Source organism: Papio anubis, chromosome 2, assembly GCF_008728515.1.
Source record: "Papio anubis isolate 15944 chromosome 2, Panubis1.0, whole genome shotgun sequence".
Taxonomy (NCBI): Eukaryota; Metazoa; Chordata; class Mammalia; order Primates; family Cercopithecidae; genus Papio; species Papio anubis.
The window spans coordinates 14346615-14369331 of NC_044977.1; the positions used below are offsets into that span (position 1 = coordinate 14346615).

Here is a 22717-nt window from a genome sequence, read left to right on the forward strand (position 1 = left end):
GGGCCAGATTGTGAAGGCTTCATATATATGGTAAGATGTCTGAACTTGCTATAACTTTTCAAGAAATGCTTTTATTTTTAAAAGGGAAAATGCTATTGTTAGATTTGGTGCTTAGGAAAGTATTTTTTGTTGCAATGTAAAGTACAAACTTGATAGTGGCTATATTTGGGGTAAGAATCCAAATTTGGGGGCTATTGCAGTAGTCAAAGTAAGAAGTAAGGAGTGGAAATTGGATTGGAGAGTAAAACATAAGCAAGGAATGTTTTCACCATTATAATAAGTAATATATGATTAATTCATGAGTGGATTGAAAGCAAAAGGAATAGAGTATAATTTGGCTCAACAGGATGGAACGTTGGTACCGTCTCTTAAGATTTAAAATGCACGAGAGAAGAGGAAGTCTGCTTTAGAGAGGCATGCCAAGATTCTGTAAGCTTATCTCTTTGGAAATGTCTAAAAAATAATGAACTGTGTCAAAAATCTTGATTTATCATAACTGTTTTGTGCATTTGGTTTTTTTTTCTTTTCTTAGATTTCTATGGGAAGCCGCTGCCTCCCTTGGCTGTGCCACAGCGACCTAATGGTGATGCTCATGATGTGATCTCATAAACAAGACGTATGGAGGAGTTCTCTTAATATCAGCAAGGTGAAGTGGGACATTCTTCTTTCTCAGAAGAAGAAACATGTTGTATATTGATGACTGGGGCAAGATAACCATAACGATTTTAGTGAGAAGATTAATACTCAAGGACCTGACTTGATAATTAATTATTTGTGTTCTTCATGGTTAAAAAATAAAGGAAGCACAATGACCAGTACATAAAATCAGCATTTGGACCAAATTAGCAAGATTTACTGTTGACTCTGGTTTATACATCCCCACTCATGAGGATACTTCTGAAGGAAAACTTTAGAAAAAGAGCCAGTGAACTCAGCACTTTCTTTACTATTTGTTCAATAGCCTGTATTTCTAGATATTAAGTATTTTTTGTAAGATACATGCACATAGAAGGGGGACTTCTAGGAATTTATAACCAAAATTTTAAAACTATTTTTATATTTTTTTAAATCTTTAAAACTTTTAATTACTATGATATTGATTATACACCTTTTTTTTTATAGATGATTTGTTTAAATTGTGTCTGGAAAATAGAGTTGATTTACTTTCAGACATGAACTATACAAACAGGATATATTTATATGGCTTGAGTTATGTTTTGTAATAGCATTGTTCTTTAAGTGTAAGTCATAATTTGACCTAATTTAAAAATAATATATTTTTGAAATAGATTCTCAGATCTTTATTCTACCAATTATATGATTTGAAAACAGTACTCAGTGAGAGAGACTGGAAATACTTTTTGTACCTAAATGTTTTTGAAATTAATCAAAATATATTCTGTGAGATACTATTAAAAGTCTCAATAAAGTCCTATTTTAAAGGTTAGACACTTTCAGAGATCACGGTGCTCCCTATACTCCCTTGTTCCATCAGAAGCTGCAGTAACTCTTTTAGGTGATTCTAATTCTTTCATGCCTTAAAATTAAACTATGAAATTAAAGGCAGAAAGACTGGAAAACCTACTGCAGGTCCAAAGACTTCTGTTTCACAACTGGGAAACAGCTTGTGTACTAAAGTAACGAGAATAAAAATGTTGGCCCAAAATTACTTTTATAAATAAATAATTCCAAAATAATTTCTTAATTTAAGATGATAGCACTTCTCTTGCACTTAAGAATGGCATCCATAAGATTCTGTATTTGGCATTTAGACAGACTTCTAGATGTATATTTTGAATAACAGATTCATAATGTTACATTTAATTGAAAACAAACCTTTATATCCCAGTGAAAATAGTATAAACAGAATGATTTTTATATCACCTTGTTAAGATTGGTGCTTTTGGTAACTTGTACTGACACAACAGACATATACTAGTATCTGATAATAACGTTAAGTACATTTTTTGTCATTTAATATATTTACTTTAAAAATTTTACTTCAGAACATGAAATTTTATTCACATTTTTTAACTCACCGAATTTTAACAATCAGGTCACCTGTACTCCGGTCAGCATTGTATATATTCTTGGAGTTTGTACATCGGACTTACCAAGCACACGGAGTGAGTTAAAAGCATTTGACTTCAGATCTAAAATTCATAACAACCTGAATTTGAGAGGTGGCTGAAAAGTGATAAAAAGCAATAAGAAAAGACAGAATGTAAATTTTGAAAAGGATTTTAAAGGGAAAATTGCACAGCTTTTTGTAACATTTACTCAATTTTAAAACTAAACTCGTACTTTTGCCATCTTTTTAATATTTATCTCGGGAGTATACATGTTTTTAAACTTTTTGTTTTCTATCTGTGTTTACTATAGTGTAGCTACTGACTTCATTTAATAAAAATAAATGATTTTGAAATTAAATATAATATAGAATTCACATTTTATATAGCTCTCTCAAAAAATTAATTTTTATTCCTTAAGCGTTTTAAAAACATTTTAAAATATGTTTTGTAAATCCAGGTGTATTTTAACAATTAAATGCCTATTTTGTTATATGTTATATTTTTATTCTTAATTCTGAATTTTGACATTTTCACACAATAAAATAATTTATGTCAACATTCTGTTTCTCTTTTCATTTGGTAGATTTAAATGATTTCCTTTGGGTAATAAAATAGGTAAAGATTTTTAAATATGATTATTGAAAAACAGTTTAAATGAGTAGATTAAAATAATGCATTTTTTTGTTACTTTACACACAAAACTTTTTTCTCCCTGCAAGTTTTTATGTATGTGGGAAAGAAAGCTGTGATTTTAAATGCAGCTACAAATAGCATTTCATCATACAATGTTAGAGGATTTGATGTCTGTCTTGTGTTAAAGCTATTGGTCAACAGATATGTTTTTATTTATTTAAAAGATACTCTCATGTGCCTTTATGTGTAAAATGCATATTTTATAGTATACATGATATTGTATGTAACTGACTTCAAATATAAAACTATGCATAGAAACAACACTAGAAAGAAATGTAGTTTGGTTTACTTTTGTATTGAGGGAGGCAAATTTATAATATTTAAAATTATTTAAGTACCATGTTTTCTGCAAGTTTAAAATTAAGTGCTTTTATAAATGCCAGACGAAGACTAGAATTCCCGTAATATGTATAACCTGTGAACAGCCTGGAGCAGTTCACTTATAGAATACAACTAAAGCAATCAAATGCTTCTAGGTAGCAAAAGCTATTCACAAACTAAATTGTTTATATGAATAAAACTGTAGCTTATAAACTTTATCATCCTTGGTTTTACTTAGTGAATTTTTTTGCTAAGTGGAATATGCTTTGCACTGAGATTCTGCTAATAATGGTTTAGTAGTTTATCAGGAAATATATTCCAACTGATCCAAAGAACAAATTCAAAGATTTTAAAATTTTCAATTAAGTATGGCATAGGTTATCAAAATAGCAATAATCCTATATCTTTACAGAAACAGAATAATAGATACCTGTTTTTGGAGGGGGGAAGAAAAGAAAGCCAGAAATGAACTTCCTTTAATGAAAGAGATCAGCTTATAATTAAATGGAAAATAGGAAAAAAGTTCATTCGCTTATTGAGGGCATAAGTTGTAAGTTCCTTCTGTGTGCAGATGAGGAAACCATTTACAACCTAGGTAAATGCTTTGGATAAATTTTTATTATATCTTCTATCAGAAAACATTTTTAATATACATTGATGTTTATGTTATTGTATTAGTTCGCTAGGGTGGCCATAGCAAAGTATCACAGACAGGTTGCTTAAACAACGTAAATTTATTTTCTCAGTTCTGGGGCCTGGTAGTCTGAGAGCAAGTTGGTGGGTTTGCTTTCTCCTGAGGCCCCCTCCTTGCCTGAGAGATAGACAGTGTCTTGTGTCCCCACATGGCCTTTTTTCTCCACTGCCCACCCACCCCCAGTGTCTCTGTGTGTTTGGTATTCGATTTTCTTCTTTTAACTTAACTTTTTAAAGGCCCATCTCCAATTATAGTCACATTCTGAGGTTAAGGGGTTAAGGCATCAACATGAATTTTGGGGGGACAAATTTCAGCCCATAACAGTTAACATGCTTGTTCTACTGCACTATGTACATTTTAAATACACTTCCCTAAAAAAAGAAATTTTAAAAGACTACATAAAGCTTAATAAAAATAAAAGTCATTATATTTACTTCCTAGACACAGTGGAATGTCTGCTGGAGTTTGTACAGACCACATTGGAACCCAGAATTTTAGTAAAATGAGAATCTCACCTGATCTTTAAGCCTAAGATTGCCTGTAACAATGCTGTGTTCTTTAGCATTGATCACAGGTTTCCTGTTGTGTTTTTCTGCCATATATTTTAAGGAGCTGAGGGCTCTCTTGATGTCATATTGTATTACTACAAAGCCTGTCCTTTTTGACGACATAAACCTCTATATGAACATGAAGGGTTTTGACACACATTTTATATAAATATGAAAATTCATAAAACATAGCTAGTTTAGGAGTTATTCCATAAGTTACTCTGAAATACTTCTTAGATCAACTGACCTTACAGTAAAATTGCTTAGGTATGTAAAAATTTGTTTCCTGCCTAGAGGTACGTCCTTACTAAGCTGCTCTTGGTTCTTTAACACTAACATTAAAAAAAGCACAAAAAACAAACTAATGTGACTTATGGTATTTGTGTCAGCTCAATGTCTTATGTCTGCAGTGGTTTAATGCAAGTTTGCTGCTAACAGTTTTTATTCCTAAAACTCAATGTAGAATTGTTTGTTCTTTAGTAGCTATTTGGGGTGGGGGTGGGGAGTAAAATCCATTAACATTCTCATGATACACATCTATTGATTCTAGATAGATTAAGAGGTTAAACATAAAAGATCAAACTATGAAGAGGTAAGGGGAGAAACAAGTGGCTTCACTCTGGGAAAAAATGTATAAGCCTGAAAGCAGTGGAATCAATAAACTCAATTTATAGTACACACACAAAAAATTTTAAATACCTTCACACTTAAAGTCAAATGGTTATAAGAAAAATGGGGAAAGTATTTTAACATCTGACATGGTTATCTCAAATATAAATAAGATGATACTAAGACACCTATAGATAAGTGAACATGAGTGGTAATCTAAAATGAAATAACTGGTAAGTTTTGAAAAACCTACCCAAACTAAGGGCATAATTAGGCATTATAAGGAGATTATTAGAGATTCAGACAAAATTCATAAGCAAAATTGCTTATTTAAAATCAGAAAATATAAAGATGCTAAGTCCCAAAAATATGTGGTAAAATTAATATGACCTCTTTCCAAGTGTAACACATTGCCTTGCTCTAACAGAAATAAAGTATATGATTCTTACTACATTCTTAAAGTTCTTTTTTTAATGAATGAGTATAACTTTTAAGATAGAATTATTTTTATTAAAGAAATATATGAAAAATGGTTAAGTAAAATCAAATGGCACCAAAAGTCTTTTTTTTTTTTTTAATTATTTTTTATTATTATACTTTAAGTTCTAGGGTACATGTGCATAACGTGCAGGTTTGTTACATATGTATACTTGTGCCATGTTGGTGTGCTACACCCATCAACTCATCAGCACCCATCAACTCGTCATTTACCTCAGGTATAACTCCCAATGCAATCCCTCCCCGCCCCCCCCATGATAGGCCCCGGTGTGTGATGTTCCCCTTCCCGAGTCCAAGTGATCTCATTGTTCAGTTCCCACCTATGAGTGAGAACATGCGGTGTTTGGTTTTCTGTTCTTGTGATAGTTTGCTAAGAATGATGGTTTCCAGCTGCATCCATGTCCCTACAAAGGACACAAACTCATCAAGGCACCAAAAGTCTTACAGTGAAAACAGCAGTCCTGCCACTTGTTCTTTCCAGAGGCAAGCACTTTTCATTCTCTTAGTTTTTCCTTCTGGTAGTTACCTTCATGGGTTTTAAAAAATTATTTTTTTTTTTAGTTTTTCAAGTGAATGCATATATTCATACATATAATTTTAAAAAGCCTCTTCAGTTTATAATGCATCCTAACAGTCCCCTGCCCCATCCCTCCTAATTCTCCAGAGCAATGACTTCTAACTCTTCCACAACGTTCTATTTTTTCTTCACGTAACTACTTAGTCATTTCTTGATTATGTTATACATTAGTGATTTCTTGATATGACAGATGAGGATTTAGCTCTTACACCATCACTATCTTCACTTTTCCTCTCATATTGTCCCAAAGTAATTACCAGATTTAGGGGCTAAGCAGTCACCACATCATTTTGACTATGTACATATTGCTCATTGTTGAGAAAAACAGCGTATGATGCTCTTACTTCCTATCCTGTACTTCTTCCTGCCCTAGAATTAATGATCGCCTAACCAACCCTTCCCCCTTGTTTATCTTCAATGCATTTCTTTCCAAATGCCCCAATCTGGCAATAACCTATTATTTTTAAGAGAAGGGATCTCACTGTGGTGGCCAGGCTGGTCTGGAACGCTTGGATTCAAGCCATCCTTTTGCTTAGCCTCCTGAGTAGCTGGGACTACAGGCATGGGCCATTCCATTCAGCTAACCTATTAATATTTTTACTGTTTCTTTTTAAAGCTAGCTGCATAGCTGGAATATTGTCTGTGTTAGATCCTATTTGCTGGATCCATGTCATTCTCTGGTTTGTGTACTCTAATTTTGCTGGAATATTTTCTCCAATAGCTTCCCAAGAAAGGGTACATGTAACCCCTGAGTCTTTGCTTGTCTAAACATGTATTATTTTACCTTCACTCTTGATTATTTGGCTGAATATAGATTTATCAGTTGAAAATAACTTTCTAGAATTCTGAAGGCATGGTTCCATTGTTTTCAGATTCTTTTTTGAGACAGGGTCTCTTCTGTCACCCAGGCTGGAGTGCAGTGGCATAATCACGACTCACTGCAGCCTTGAACTCGCCGGCTCAATTGATCCCTCCGTCTCAGCCCTCTGAGTACACGGACTACAGTCGTGTGCCACAATGCCCAGCCAATTTTTGTTATCTTTTGTAGAGATGGGCCTCCACCATGTTGCTCAAGCTGGTCTCAAGTATTCCACTCGCCTTAGCCCCCCTAAAGTGCTGGGACCACAGGCATGAGCCACCATGCCTGGCCGGTTTTTAATTCTCTACTTCTTTCATTTCTCAAAGGCATCTCAAACTCAGTGGGCCCAAAACCAAAGTCAAACTCCATCAGAATATCCTGCTACTTCCAACTTTAAAATACATTTTAAATCACAATTTCTTACTACATGCAATCCTTTGGTTCAAACTACCATCATCCCTCACTCGAACTTAGAATTGGTTTTCCTGCTTCTGTACTTTTTTAAATTATAAAATATTTCAAATAAACCATGTGTGGCTTTATACATTTTACTAAAAGAATGAAGATCTGCCAAGTGCAGTGGCTGATGCCTGTAATCCCAGCACCCCTGGAGGCCGAGGCAGGAGGATCACCTGAAGTCGAGTTCAAGACCAGTCTGACCAACATGGAATGTCCCCACCAAAAATACAAAATTAGTCTGGCGTGGTGGCACGCGCCTGTAGTCCCAGCCACCCAGGAGCCTGAGGCAGGAGAATCGCTTGAACCTGGGAAGGCGGAAGTTGTCGTTAGCCAGGGTTTCCGCCTGGGCAACAAGAGTGAAATTCTGTCGTAAAAAGAAAAAAAAAAAAAAAGTACGAAGAGCTTACATACTTAAACATGGAATTGCTTTAAGTGCTTGGCATTCACTGTTCCCGTAGATTCCAGCAGCTTCTTACAGCAAACACCTGGGACTCCCTATAGAGTAGCTGGAGTATGTTCTGCCCACACACAGGACAGGGAGCTGACAACCAAGGAGCGGGGGATTAAATACTCCAGCTTTCTCCCCTCCGTTTCCCTGCATCTCAGCAGTATGGAGCTTGTTACCAATGAGAACCTCACTGACTTTGAACTGGTTTTTACCTTCCCAGTTCCATTTCTCCATACTTTGATGACTTCTGGTATGACCTAGCAAATAAACTGCTTTCACTGAAATTTCAGTCTTTGAATCTGCTTTGGGTTCCCCAATCTAAGACAGAAATATATTCATTTTCCCATCACTGGACTTCAGGTTGTTTTCTGTTTTTCACTGTTACAAACGAGGCTGCAACATTTGTCTACAAACCTCTGGATATACACGTAGGAAGCTTTCGGTATTTCCCACCAGTGAAACGGCTCAGTTGAAGGGTATGTGCATCTTCATCTTTAATAAATACTACCAACATTAGAAAAGTCCGACAATATCAAGGACTGGCAAGTGCCACATGTGATGGGTGTGGAATGGCAGCTCACTGTAGCAGGTGCTGGGGACTCAGTCGGGGTCTTGGAGAGACACTTAGTTATAGCAAGAATGTTTCATAAATGGTATCTGATATAGTCAAGATTAGTGGGGAATAAACATGTTGCTTAGAAATAATTATCCATAGATCTGAAGTCAACAAGTCTCTTTTCTAATGTAAAAATGCATACTTTTTTCAGAGGGAAGGGGAACAACTTAAACCAGAAAACACTTTCATATTAATCACTCTTCTCATATACTTCAAATTTGTACTTAATGCCTTTCTCCTCCTGGACATCAGAGAGAACACCTGGGTATTCTGGCAGAAGTTTACATTTCTCCAAATCAATTTCTGAAAAAAACGTGTCACCTTCAAAGTCCTGCATGATCCTTGTCACAAATAGTTTAAGATGGCCTGGGTGATTCATGACTTCCTTATAAACAGAACTGCCACCAACTATCCAAATCATGTCTACTTTATTTGCTAATTCTGGTTGTTCCGTAAGTTTTAAGGCATCATCCAGACTTCTGGCAAGAAAATGAGCTCCTTGTGGAGGTTCCTTGAGTTCTCTGCTGAGAACTAAATTAATTGTATCCTTTAAAGGTCGATTCGTCTCAGGAATGGAGAACCAGGTCTTCCTACCCATAATCACCAGATTCTGTTTACCTTCTACTGAAGAAGGTGTGGTCATTCTCTGGAAATACCTGAATTCATTCCAGAGCGGCGGCCAGGGCAGTTCCCCATTCTTGCCGATGCCCATGTTTTGGGACACAGCGACGATGCAGTTTAGCGAACGAACCATGACAGCAGCGGTTAGCACCTCCGAGCTTGCTGGCTACACCAGGAAGCCAGGCCAAGACTGCTGCGAAATTCCCTTCTTCAAATTATTTTACATGTCTACATTGCAAATACAATACCACTGTATTGATTAATTGCAACATTCTGGAATAAGCATAGAAAAATAAATTGTATAAAACATGTAAATATATAAAATATATTGATAAAATATAAATTTATAAAATAAAAAATACAGAGGCTGAAAGGCTAGACCGACTTTTCCACAAACATTAAACAGATGGCATCCAAGAGATGGCATCATTTCATTCCTGAATAACATTGTCTTTTGTACCAAATCTAAATTCTAATAAGATGCCTTTTTTAGGTGACTTGGAAACTTGTTTAAATAAATATATTAAGCTTCAAATCAGATTAGTGGGAAAGACATATTTTTACATGAATATAAGACTTGTACCTATAGCATGTACCTATACTGATATGAGCATCAAGGGACAACTCAAAATGATGATTATTAAATATCAGGGACCATATCAAGCTGATTTTTTCTAATTGCTGATTGTTGCTACAAATGATAGTTACTGAAGCATGACACCAAAAGAGCAAATAAACTATTCCTATCAAAATAGGCGTAATAAACAACTTCCTTGAAGAACCATTAAACTTCGCTCCTTGTAAAGGTGAATTGGGGAGGCTAGAGTGGAGGATCCTTTTGGTCTTCATACATCTGGTATCAACGCGATAAAAATCACAATGATCGCAATAGTGAAAATAATAGCAGCAGCTAACATTTGGGCATTTACTGTTTCCTAATCACTGTTGTAACCGCTTTACACTTCAGTTTAATCATTTAACACTCCCCATTAAAAGAAGAGATTATCCCCATGGGCCAGGTCTGGGGAAAAGCATGACTTAATTTCTTTTTCATTACATTCCACCCTTTTATCCTTGGGTACTGAATGTCTAGGCTAACAAGGGTCATTAGATTTGGTAGATTAGGTCAGTAACTAGCTTCGTTTTGAGAATATTTTAAAGCAGTCATCATACAACATAACCCCAAAACACATTCTTTTATTGAGCCCCAGCAATACACAGACTGTTGAGCACAAAATGCGATTATCTTTTTTTTTTCTTTCTTTCTTTTTTGAGACAAGGCCTCGCTCTGTCGCCCACGCTGCAGTGCAGTGGCGCGATCACGGTCACTGCAACCTCAAACCCCTGCTCAAGCGATCCTCCCACCTCAGCATCTGCAGAAGCTGGGGCCACAGGCGCGCGGATGTGTGACTTTCTAAGGTCCGGCCGCCCAGAGCTACGCCGAGCAATCCAAGTAGCGAAAGTCGCTTTGACCCTGGCCCGCTTCCTCCGCGTCCTGGGAAGTATCCGCGTTTACCAGCTACCGGAAGTAACTGCGCGCGAAATCTCCCGCGGGACCTACGCCTCTTCGACGAGATTTCTATAGCGCTGACAAATCAGTATCTCGCGAGAACTTGAAGAGGCACCGTGAGAATGAAAGCGGGTGCCCGCTAATCCCGGAAGTCAGACTGTTCTTTCAGTTCCGTGGAGGCTTTTTGATGCCGGTTTGCGTACACCTCTTGTTTGAAAGCTCTCAGCGGGACAATGCTGACCCGGGTGAGGCCTGGGGCCCGGCTGGGTACCTCTATCTGAATGACACGCTTCTGGACGCGGCCGAGGTGGTGAGGGAGGGTGCTGGGAGGGGGGAACATCACCTTTGTTCGTCCACTCGCGAGATCAGCGTTTCTTTGACTTTACTGTCAAGCCCTGAAGTAATGCTGAGTGCAGTAATGCTGAGTCCCTTCCGTCCAGCTCGCAGACTTCTGGTACCCACTCTCTTCAGTTCTTGGAGGGCTGAGATTTGTTTTCTGTGTCATAGCGGTATCCCGGGAGCTTAGTACAGTATCTGTTACATAGTAGGCATTGAATACACTTTTCTTGGATGAATAAATGAAACAATTGCAGGGAAGTTTCACGACGAATTGGAGTGACTTTTTTCCCTCTAAATTAACTTTTCACTTAAAAATAATGAAGAGTTGCAAACTTAGTACAGAGTTCTCAAATGCCTTTCACCAAGTTTTCTTGGTGTCAACATCCACGGTGACTTTTTAGTTTCATTTAGAGACAAGGTCTTGGTCTGTTACCCAAGCTGGAATGCGGCTGCTCCATCATCGCTCACTGCAACCTTGAACTCCTGGGCTCAAGCGATCCTCCAGCCTCAGCCTCCCTAGTAGCTCGGACTACAGGAGCGGGCCACCACACCTGGCTAATTTTTTTTTTTTTTTTTTTTTACTTTCCGTAGAGACAGGTCCTTGATATATTTCCCATTCTGGTCTTGAACTGGGAAATGATCCTGTCGCCTCTTCCATGCAAAGCGTGAGCTAGCTGGAGTACAGTGGTGTGATCTCGGCTCATTGCAGCCTCCACCTCCTGAGTTCAAACGATTCTCCCACCTCAGCCTCCTGAGTAGCTGGGGTTGCAGGCGCCCACCACCACTCCTGGCTAATTTTTGTATTTTTAGGAGAAACGGGGTTTCCCATGTTGGCCAACCTGGTTTTGAACTCCTGACCTCATGTGATCCTCCCGCCTCCCCCTCCCACGGTGCTGGGATTACAGGGGTGAGCCACCCACCCAGCCTTTACAGTGACTTTTTAAAATTAATTTTGTTCCTTTTGACAGTTTACTCAGCCCCAGTAGATTCCGTTTTAACCTTTGCTTCACGTTTGGAAAATAATTATTTGGAAAAACCTTGCTTTTTCATAAGTAGGTAATGTAGTACAGTTTTGGTACATGTAAGGTATTGCTTCCATTTCAAGAACTAGTAATTATCCAAAAAAAGTGTTCTTGTCTTGAAAAAAAAAAAAAAGACCTTGCTAATGTTGACGTTCAATAAATTTGTAGTAATATCACTGTGTGTCAGCAACTTTTTCTTATCGTCATAGCTGAAAGCAAAATCAGAGGGGAAGCTTGCAAAACAGATTTGCAAAGTTGTGTTGGATCATTTTGAAAAACAGTATTCCAAAGAACTTGGAGATGCCTGGAATACAGTAAGGTTAGTATGATTCATCTCAATGCTTTGTGATGGGATAGACAAAGTACAATATGTAGTCCTCCTTTTTGTGGGAGGGATGCTATAAGTATAAAAGCCAAAGGAATCTAAATCTGGTTGCCCTTTCCTACTGAAGCTATAGAAAGGAACAACTAAGAAGAAATAGATTGAATCATAGCATGAGGGAAAGGGGAAAGAAAACTTTCTAGGGATAGTAAGCACAAATTGTTATGCCTTTGCTTTGAGCAATTGCTTTTATCCTTGAAATAGGAGTGCCCACTAGTTTGACAAAATTAATTATACTGTAAAAGAAAAACCATAAAACTTGGAATAATTGACTGGTTTCTGAAATTTAGAAGATAATACAACAAATCTTTAAGGCCAGCACTGTTTTATCTTAGCCAAAGGTACACTTTATTCGATAATCATATTTCTTTCCTATGTCGATGGCTGGGTATATTTTGAACACGTGCATATACACACAAAATTATTTAAATATAAAAACAAGGAATGTTTAACGCATGGAAGTGAGAGAAATGTGATTTGTCTGTTTGGTAAGCTGCTGTTAATGTATGGGTTACTGTATGGGTTCTTGACACTGAGTGCCTGATACACTATATAACGCTTTCTGGAATACAGAGCAAGACCGTCTGCATGTCCAGTTTACATGCCATCTAGTTAATATTTATGGGAGAAGTGAGGAGATGGGTGTGATTACAACTATATAAACTAATTTGTAAATACTGTGATTCAAGTATCTAACAAAGCCTGAGGGTACCAGCAAAGGCCTGAAGGGTAGCTGGGCTTGGCAACTTATAGGATTTACTTTGACAGGAAGAACTAGACCTTCTAGGTAGAGGAAGAAGGTGCACTGTTCATGAAGTTAGGGCAAAAGTCCCCTACATGTTGCGTGAGGAAGGAAGTTTCATGGCTACAGATAGTATCTGGAACTTGGTCCAGACTAATTTTTCAGATGGTTGGCTTGTCCGTTTTTTTTCTTGGATCAACTCTTAAGCATTTCTCCTTTCCAAAGGGCAGTTCTAAGCATTTTTCTAAAACAAGTTGAGTTTTGGCTAATAAAGATCACAAAGTCTGAGGTGATTCTGAGATAATTTTAGGACAATTAAGCTGTTATAGAAATTGGTAAATGCTGTGATATGCAAACCGTTTATATTTGTGGGTTTTATTTCAAAAGTATTGAAAATCTTCAAATGGGTATTTTCTGTCACAGTGATGAAAAACTGGATAATAAAGTATGTAATAAATTCATGAGATTTTCAGTATACAAAGGTACTCAAGTAGAGTATCCAAATAACCAAACACTTATTGCATGCTTACTGTATGCCAGACAATGCTGACTTACATCATCCTCAGAACAAACCCGTTAAGAGTTTAAGTAACTTGCCCAGGTTCACTCAGCTAATAAATGGCAGAACTGAGGTTGTGCCTAGGTTGTCTGACTCAAGAACTCCCATAGCTCATCCTTGTTCTATACTGTCTCATATCTGGGATGTGATTTAAAAAAAAAAAAGACAAGATTTCCAGAGGTATTTTTTTTCTGTAGACTTTGTAGCAGTCTGGCTACTCATATTCTATAATGACTTATTTTTCTACTTAGTGTACGCAGAAAGTCGTATACTTTTATTTGACCCTAAACAAAATGAGCAGTGAACCTCAAATCCATTTAATTAGCTGTGCCTTCTGCTTCATCTACCCTATTGTTGAGTTTTCATGGTAATTTAAGTTTTGCATAAACACGCACTAAATTTGCCGTAGGCAAAAATAAAGGTTTCTCAGCTTAGGACGCAGTCTGAGCGTGGAAGATGGTATGGGGAAATAAGAACAGAATGGCATATTTTGTTTTTTAACTGCTTATTTGCAAGACATAATGTACTTGTAGAGTCTACTTCCAGGGAAAGTCAAGTGCTTTTTTTTTTTTTTTTGGCCTATTTAGAAAGTAATTTATTCAATATTTTTAGTTTCCTGTAGTAGTGAGGAATATTTAGTGTTTAGTTTTGCTCTTTTTTAACCTCTCTTGTCTAGTCATCCTCTGAGCAGTCCTTTAAAATTGAAGTTTACCCTGGTTCAATGTTTGCTCTGTTTGTGGCCTTCATGTTCTCCTCAGGTAAACCCATTCATGGCATGACTTTTATCACTATGCTGTCACAGCTCACATGCTGTGAGGTTCTTCCCAAGATTCAGTCCCATACTTCTCTTTTTAGCAACTTCAGTTACTTGGCAAACTCAAAAGTGTATTATTATTTTTCCCTTCCAAACCTATGTTGCCTTTACTACCTGCATATTTTATCTGAATTAAGTGTATCACCATCAGTCTGGTTTCCTCCTTTCTTCTGTATACCTTCACCGCCTTTGTAGTAAAAAATGAACCTTATATAAACATAGGTCTGGCAACTGCCCTCAGCTCCTGGGTGGCAATCTCTAAGCCCTTGGAATGTCCTTCCTGATAAGTGTATCTTTGTTTACCTGGGTGTTGAGGTCATACCTGATAATCTAACGATGTGATTTATGTTGAGGCCTGGGGTTCACAGATGTCAACTCAACATCCAGAAGGGCTTGTGACTAAAAGCTGTATGGACAGTCAATCATATGTACGTGACCAAGCCCTAATAAAGAGTGGATACCAAGGCTTTGGTGAGTGTCCCTGGTTGGCAGTACTCTTGTGCATACTGTCATACATTACTGCCAGCAAAAGTTAACCTCGTTGGTGATTCCATTGGAGAGGACAACTGGAAGCTTCATGCTTTGAGTTGTTGTGCATTCTGCACTATGAGTCTCTTCCTGTGATTTTTTAAATCTGTATGCTTTCGTTGTAATAAACTGTGACTATAACTGTGATTATAACAGCTTTCAGTGAGTTCGGTTGTGTCCCAGTGAATAATCAAACCTGAGAATCATCCTGGGAATCCCTGAACTTGTAGTTGGTGTCAGTAGTGAGAGTTGTCTTTGAGACTAAACTATCCTGCCCCCTCTTAATTTGGATCTTTTTTAAAAAATGCAGTACTGCTGCCATTCACTTAGATCATCACACATCACAGTCTCTTATATGGCATATTGCAACAACCATCTTTAGTACTTACCTGTTTGCTTATTTTAGCAACCACTTCTGCTTATTCCCAGTTTTGGCAGTGTTTGTGTATTAGGCATTGTGCTAAGCAATGAGAATACAAAAATGGACTGTATATATCCTGCCCTCAAATACATGGATGATTACTTGGATAATTAATGGATACTTAATAAATGTGTGATTAATATGAGTTAATTAGAAATCTTGATTAACTTTGGAAATTATACATGTACTTTATAGAAAGCAAAACAAACAGAACATATAAGTCTGAACTCTCTGCAACATCTTTTTTTTTGGACACTCTCCTCACTGACCCAGAGTTCACATACAGAGAGGTAAAACAATGTGTACCAGTCGATGTTGTAATCCCTTTGTGAATAATAAGAATCCTATGTACAACCCTCTGAAATAGTTACTATTTCCATTTATAGATAGGAAAGCTGAGGCATACAGAGATTAAGTAACTTCCCCAAGTATACACATCTCACACTTTAACTTGCCCAAGTATACACATCTCACATTTTAACTTTCCCAAGTATACACATCTCACACTTTGAAGAGCCTTGAGAGTTTGTTTTACCCACTTTGTCATGCTGTTTCTCAGGGCTGCCAAATTCCACTGTGTCACACCTTGAGTACAAACCTCCTTTGCTCCCCAGCAGTCTGCAGTACTATGTTTGTACTAAAGATCTTATATTTCTGGGCAGGCTCCTTCATGCTTTTGGGACTGGCTATGCTGTTCTGCTAGGAATGCCTTTTTCCCTTCTCCCTCTGTACAGTAGTGTGTGTTCAGATCCCACCTCTGCATCTTGTAGCATGTGACCTAGGTGAGTTAATATCTCTGTGCTCCACTGTCCTCGTCTGTAAAATGGGAAAAAATAGTCTCTATTTCATATAATCATTTTGGAAGAGAAAATGAATTTATGTATATACAATGTGAATGGAATGTTGTTTGACATATAGTAAGGCCTTCATATGCATTAGCATTATTTTTGTTACCATGATTAACCACTTCATCAAGCCTTCTGTATGTCCTTTGTATAAATTAGTTTTGCCCTTGGTGTATCCATTGCATTTTCTTGATAGAACTATTGTAATTCTTTCAAGGTCTTATTGTTACAATTTACTAACGTGCTTATCTTTTTCCTGACAAGGGAGGGTTTTGAAGAACCAATACCTTAAGACTTGGGCAAGTCTTCTGCTTCTTCCCAGTTTTGGCAGTGTTTGTGTACTAGGCATTGTGCTAAGCAATGAGAATACAAAAATGGACTGTATATATCCTGCCCTCAAATACATGGATGATTACTTGGATAATTAATGGATACTTAATAAATGTGTGATTAATACAAGAGTTAAATAGAAATCTTGATTAACTTTGGAAATTATACGTGTACTTCATAGAAAGCAAAACAAACAATGTATAAGTCTGAACTGTCTGCAACATCTTTTTTTTTTTTTTTTGGACACTCTCCTCACTGACCCAAAGTTCACATACAGAGAGGAAAAAAATACACACACACACCACAATCAGTTAATATTACCATAATCTGTGAGGGGTGTAGTCCCAGGTGGTTAGGGAAGAGAGAAATGAACTAGTATCTGGATTTCTATATTGTCCTATGTGTTGGCTTCACACACGTTTTCAGCCTTAATCTGTGCAAATCTCTGTAAAGAAGTAACCTTTAGACCCTTTAAAGTCAGAGGTTAGAACAATTGATAGGTGTCTTGTAGTTATGGCAAATTCAGTCCTGTGACTTAAAAGTCCACGCCTTTTCCTACACCTTGTGTGCTGCTGTGAAGGATCTGGAGTTGCATCCTTCCAAATGTATGCTTGGATCCCGTAGTATGAAGGACTCCTTATGTTCAGGATTTTTAGCCTGTTGATGCTCCACCAGAAACGCAAGGGATTTCCTATCTGAGGTGCAGTGAATACCAAATCTGGACTTAAATTGCGCTTCTATGAGATACAAGGAAGAGCCTTTGCCAGAATAGAATAGGAGCCATCAGCTCCTCATTAGCATCTCTGAAGAATAAAAATAAAATGACTCAGAAACATACTTTGGTGCATTTCCATAAATTGATTTATTTTTCATTTCCAAACAACTTTTAAAATAGTTGAATGAGCACCCTCTAGTGGATAATAATAGCACTAAATCAAGGGGTTTCTCTTTTTTAGCTATGGACATTTAAATAGGTTCTGTAATCTACAGGGTTATATTAATTGCGTTTAACAGTCTCTAGATTAAATGATATTTTTCATATTCGTCACTAGGAAGGAAGGTAGCGTGGAGAGTAGAATAGTAGGAAAAAAGAATAAAGTCACAGAAAAGTTGAATGAAAATTATACTATCAAATAATTTGATAGTATAATTATCCAATAGTATCATTATCCAAATGATACATTATACAGTGTTGCAAGATTTTAACTTAACTATCTTTTACTTTTTTAATGCTTTGACTTTGTTAAAATAGTAAGTAGTTCAGAGAGCCTTGAATCAAAATTAATAAAATTAATCAGTTTACTCTGGGATTTAGGCCCCAGGCACTTAGCCAAGGAGACAGAGAAAAATAAGTCAAGGTTCCCATATAAACAAGTTAGGGAAATGGGTAAGCAGGCAGGGTGACACACAGTGTGATATGTTAGTTTAGCTTTATTAACTGTTTCTCAAACTTCAGTTATTCCTGTGTACCATCTGTCAAGTTTTACTTAATATTTATTTTTTTGGTCAGTTTTAATATTTCTCTTTTGTTTCTTAGGAATTTAAATATAAGCTAATTTTATATCATTATCAGTAAATAGATGTGCCTAGCATATAGTCGACAGACAGTGTATTTTTAGAGAATGAATGAATGTTGACAAGAAGATAATATACGATGGTTTACACCTGTAATTCCAGCACTTTGGGAGGCCAAGGCAAGAGAATTGCTTGAGGGCGGGAGGATTGCTTGAGGACAGGAGTTCAAGACCAGCATGGGCAATATAGCAAGACCTCATCTCTAGAAAAAATAAAAAATCAGCTGGTTTTGGTAGTGCATGCCTGTAGGCCCAACTATTTGGGAGAGTGAGATAGGAGGATCGCTTGAGTCCAGGAGCTCGAGGCTTCAGTGAGCCACAATCGCACAGCAGTACTGCAGCCTCAGTGACGGAGTGAGACCTCGTCTCTAAAAAAAAGAAGACAAAACAGACTTAGCATATTGGAGGGAAGAGCAACAATGAGTGAGAAATAGAAAGACTTTCCAAGGGGGTATGTAGGCTCAGGCAAGTGACAGCAGTCAATTTTCAGATCCTCAACTTTCATGTATTCTCTTTCAGAAAACTACTCTGCCCCTCTGTACATAAGGTGGTACATATTCTCCTTTCCCAACCTGCCTTTCCCCAATTTTCCTTCACCCTTTTCACAAAAAAAGGCACACTTGCACCATTCTGGCTTCTATGCCGCATTCCTCCGGGTATTCAAAACCTCCATGTGCCAGAAACTACTGGAGTGTCAGTGTGAGAAAGCAACTGACTAACAGATTCTCTGATAGGTGGTTTCCAAGTTTTGCTTTCAACAAAAGTAAAGGAGCCTTGATTGAGATGTCAGCTAACAATTCATTTAAGACATTTTTGATGATAGGTCGCTAAGTGATTTGGGGATATAACTCCAAAAGAATTCAAAGTAAGAAACATTCCTATAACAAAATATATTTAATTCTCATCCACTTATTTAACTGAAGGTTTTTCTCAGCTCTTATAAAAACACAAAATAGGCTTAAAAATGGTGTTGAATCCTGACTGATTTTATTATAGTAAGAAGTAATATTCATTTATGAATATATGGAAACAAAAGCTTATTTCATTAAGATATCCATTTCTTATCAATTTTTACTTCTGTGTTTATAAGTTGTTTTGATGGGTTTTATACTAATAATAATATTGATCCCTGAATCCAGAAGTTACCAAATTTAACACTTAAATTTGTTTAACACAGGAAAAACAAATTTAGTATATACACATGTGTATATGTGGGGGCTAGAGAAGTATGAGAGGGTGATAAAAAGATTTCAAGCATGAAAATGTATTAAGATGAAGTTATATGAAGTAGAATGTAAATAAAAGAGGAAAACGAGCAGCATAACATTTCCACCTGTTAAAGACGAGTCAGTCTGTGAATTTTTAAATGGGTGATGATGGATATCAAAATCATTCTGATATTTAGATTATACTGGTCATATATTAAAAGCAGTATAATTTGTATTTTAAAATGTCAAATTTTACAGTATGCTGGAAATTGCATCCTTTAAACATATGGTGAGATTTTAATGTCAACTTAAAATGTGTTTTTTTTCAAAATGATATCAGTGATGCACTAGCAAATTTGCAGGTCACTGACCTTGTGTGTCTCCAGTTCTGCTGGCTGCTGAGGTACTTGCACTTCTTCTCACCTGGAAGACCAGTAAATGGAGCAGCTTCAGACTAACTGTGAATCTTGGGAGAAGGCCTGGAGTGTGGCGCCTGGCCTCTGTTTTCTAGAGTCATCTAACGTACATTCCCTCTACTGACTGCTAAGCAACTTGCCCATCCGTCAAAGCTTTGGATTTGACGGATTTGGGAAGCCACTTCCCTCCAGCCCCAGGGTAGCAACCCACCCAGTGAAGGCACAGGAGGGTGTGTGTGTGTGTTTGTGTGTGTGTTGTGGGGAGGAGAATGGAGGTCAGTGGCAGGTGTGTGCAAGGGGAGCTGCAAGAATCATATTAATCCACAGCTTTGCTTTCTCAGGGCTAAGAAGCACCAGCCTGAGCAGCCTTAGCAGTCTCTTCAAGAGTTGGTCTGTTGCAGCTGCTTCTATAGGCAGGATGTGTCTAACTGGTATCATTGTTAGAGGCAAGAGGGTTTCAGGGAGGTCAGGGCCACTTGCACTAAGTGATAGTTGGGGTAAAATTCTCTTTCCCGCCCCCTTTTGTAGCTCTGTGCTGTAGTACCAGGGTCTCACACTTTGGGAATCACTCCTGTTAGGCTTTAAAGTCAGTCTGATTTTGAATCAGATACTTCTGCCTACTAGCAATGTGACCTCAGATAAGTTGCCAAATCTCTAAAAGCCTCAGTTAACCTCTAAAATAGGAGTAAGAGCTGCCTCTCTCGAGCTTGTCATGATGGTTCTATGATAGAAGCATGCAAAATGAACATTGTACACATCCAATCAGTAACATTTATTAATAATGATATTGGAGTATGGTGGAGGATGTGAACTGGGTGGTAAGTGGAAAGGTTTCCTTGGAGAGAGAAAACTCCCAGAGTTGAGAACGGATAAGTGAGAGAGGAAAGATTATTCAGGGAGGTTGGGGGGCGGGGCATGGTTTATGTGGAGACCAGTAAATGTTAAAGAAACTTGTTACAGGACATCTATATAGTTCGGTAGGGTTGGGTGTAGATCATGAAAGATCAGAAATTTCGCTTGTTCTATTTAGGCCTTATTCTGTCTAGTCATTAAAGAATGAGATAGAATAATTTCTGAAGAGTTCTGCTTCAGTCTGCAATAAGTACACGTCTTTATTATTATTATATTTTAAGTTCTGAGGTACATGTGCAGAATGTGCAGTTTTGTTACATAGGTATACCCATACCATGGTGGTTTGCTGCAACCATCAACCCGTCACCTACATTAGGTATTTCTCCTAATGCTATCCCTCCCCCAGCCCCCCACCTCCCGACAGGCCCCAGTGGTGTGTGATGTTCCTTCCCTGTGTCCGTGTGTTCTCATTGTTCAGTTCCCACTAATGAGTGGGAAGATGTGGTGTTTGGTTTTCTGTTCCTGTGATAGTTTGCTGAGAATGATGGTTTACAGCTTCATCCATGTCCCTACAAAGGACATGAACTCATCCTTTTATGTGACTGCATAGCATTTCATGGTATATATGTGCCACATTTTCTTTATCCAGTCTATCACTGATGGACATTTGGGTTGGTTCCAAGTCTTTGCTATTGTGAATAGTGCTGCAATAAACATACATGGGCATGTGTCCTTATAGTAGAAGGTTTTATAATCTTTTGGGTATATACCCAGTAATGGGATTGCTGGGTCAAATGGTATTTCTAGTTCTAGATCCTTGAGGAATCGCCACACTGTCTTCCACAATGGTTGAACTAATTTACGCTCCCACTAACAGTGCAAAAGCGTTCCTGTTTCTCCACATCCGCTACAGCATCTGTTGTTTCCTGACTTTTTAATGATCATGATTCTAACTGGCGTAAGATGGTATCTCACTGTGGTTTTGATTTGTATTTCTCTAATGACCAGTGATGATGAGCATTTTTTCATATGTTTGTTGGCTGCATAAAAATCTTCTTTTGAGAAGTGTCTCTTCATATCCTTTGCTCACTTTTTGATGAGGTTGTTTGTTTTTTTCTTGTAAATTTGTTTAAGTTCTTTGTAGATTCTAGATATTAGCCCTTTGTCAGATGGATAGATTGCAAAAATTTTCTCCCATTTTGTAGGTTGCCTGTTCACTCTGATGATAGTTTCTTTTGCTGTGCAGAAGCTCTTTAGTTTAGTTAGATCCTATTGGTCAATTTTGGCTTTTGTTACTATTGCTTTTGGTGTTTTAGACATGAAGTCTTTGCCCATGCCTGTGTCCTGAATGGTATTACCTAGGTTTTCTTCTAGGATTTTTATGGTTTTAGGTCTTATGTTTAAGCCTTTAATCCATCTTGAGTTGATTTTTATATAAGGTGTAAGGAAGGGGTTCAGTTTCAGTTTTCTGCATATGGCTAGCCAGTTTTCCCAACACCATTTATTAAACAAGGAATCTTTTCCCCATTGCTTGTTTGTGTCAGGTTTGTCAAAGATCAGATGGTTGTAGATGTGTGGTGTTCTTTCTGAGGCCTCTTTTCTGTTCCATTGGTCTATGTATCTGTTTTGGTACCAGTATCATGCTGTTTTGGTTACTGTAGCCTTGTAGAATAGTTTGAAGTGAGGTAGCATGATTCCTCCAGCTTTTTTCTTTTACCTTAGGATTTTCTTGGCTATGTGGGTTCTTTTCTGGTTCCATATGAAGTTTAAAGTATTTTTTTCCAATTCTGTGAAGAAAGTCAATGGTAGCTTGATGGGGATGGCATTGAATCTATAAATTACTTTGGGCAGTATGGCCATTTTCACGACATTGATTCTTCCTATCCATGAGCATGGAATTATTTTCCATTTGTTTGTGTCCTCTCTTATTTCCTTGAGCAGTGGTTTGTAGTTCTATTTGAAGAGGTCTTTCACATCCTTTGTAAGTTGTATTCCCAGATATTTTATTCTCTTAGTAGCAATTGTGAATGGGAGCTCACTCATATTTGGCTGTCTGTTTGTCTGTTATTGGTGTATAGGAAAGCTTGTGATTTTTGCACGTTGATTTTGTATCCTGAGACTTTGCTGAAGTTGCTTATCAGCTTAAGGAGATTTTGGGCT

At 37.4% G+C, this 22717-nt stretch overlaps 3 protein-coding genes across 21 annotated transcripts in view; 2 read left to right on the top strand and 1 right to left on the bottom strand.

The window, feature by feature from the left end:
* The window catches only part of ARL13B (ADP ribosylation factor like GTPase 13B), a 73527-nt gene extending 68838 nt beyond the window's left edge, over positions 1 to 4689 (top strand). For 7 of the 8 annotated variants that reach the window (XM_003893820.5, XM_009198569.4, XM_003893819.5 and 4 more), the window contains one exon: positions 533 to 4689. In XM_003893820.5, the coding sequence (XP_003893869.1) occupies positions 533 to 609 (77 nt within the window). In that variant the 3' untranslated portion in view covers positions 610 to 4689. The remainder of the gene's footprint in view (positions 1 to 532) is intronic. The other variant, XM_009198563.4, reaches the window with a different exon arrangement.
* Positions 4690 to 6419: 1730 nt separating this feature from the next.
* DHFR2 (dihydrofolate reductase 2) lies at positions 6420 to 10122 on the bottom strand. The gene has a single exon (XM_009198597.4). It carries the CDS (start codon positions 9146 to 9148, stop codon positions 8585 to 8587), a length of 564 nt encoding a protein of 187 aa, XP_009196861.1. The 5' UTR covers positions 9149 to 10122; the 3' UTR covers positions 6420 to 8584.
* A 165-nt stretch (positions 10123 to 10287) lies between these two features.
* Positions 10288 to 22717, top strand: part of NSUN3 (NOP2/Sun RNA methyltransferase 3) — a 219540-nt gene continuing 207110 nt past the window's right edge. For 11 of the 12 annotated variants that reach the window (XM_021933955.2, XM_021933954.2, XM_031662949.1 and 8 more), the window contains exon 1: positions 12096 to 12205. Coding sequence is in view for 1 of the 12 variants with exons in the window: in XM_003893821.5 (XP_003893870.2) it covers positions 10759 to 10770; positions 12096 to 12205 (122 nt within the window). In the remaining 11 variants the exon portion in view is untranslated. Of the gene's footprint in view, positions 10771 to 12095; positions 12206 to 22717 lie in introns of those variants that run through there. The other variant, XM_003893821.5, reaches the window with a different exon arrangement.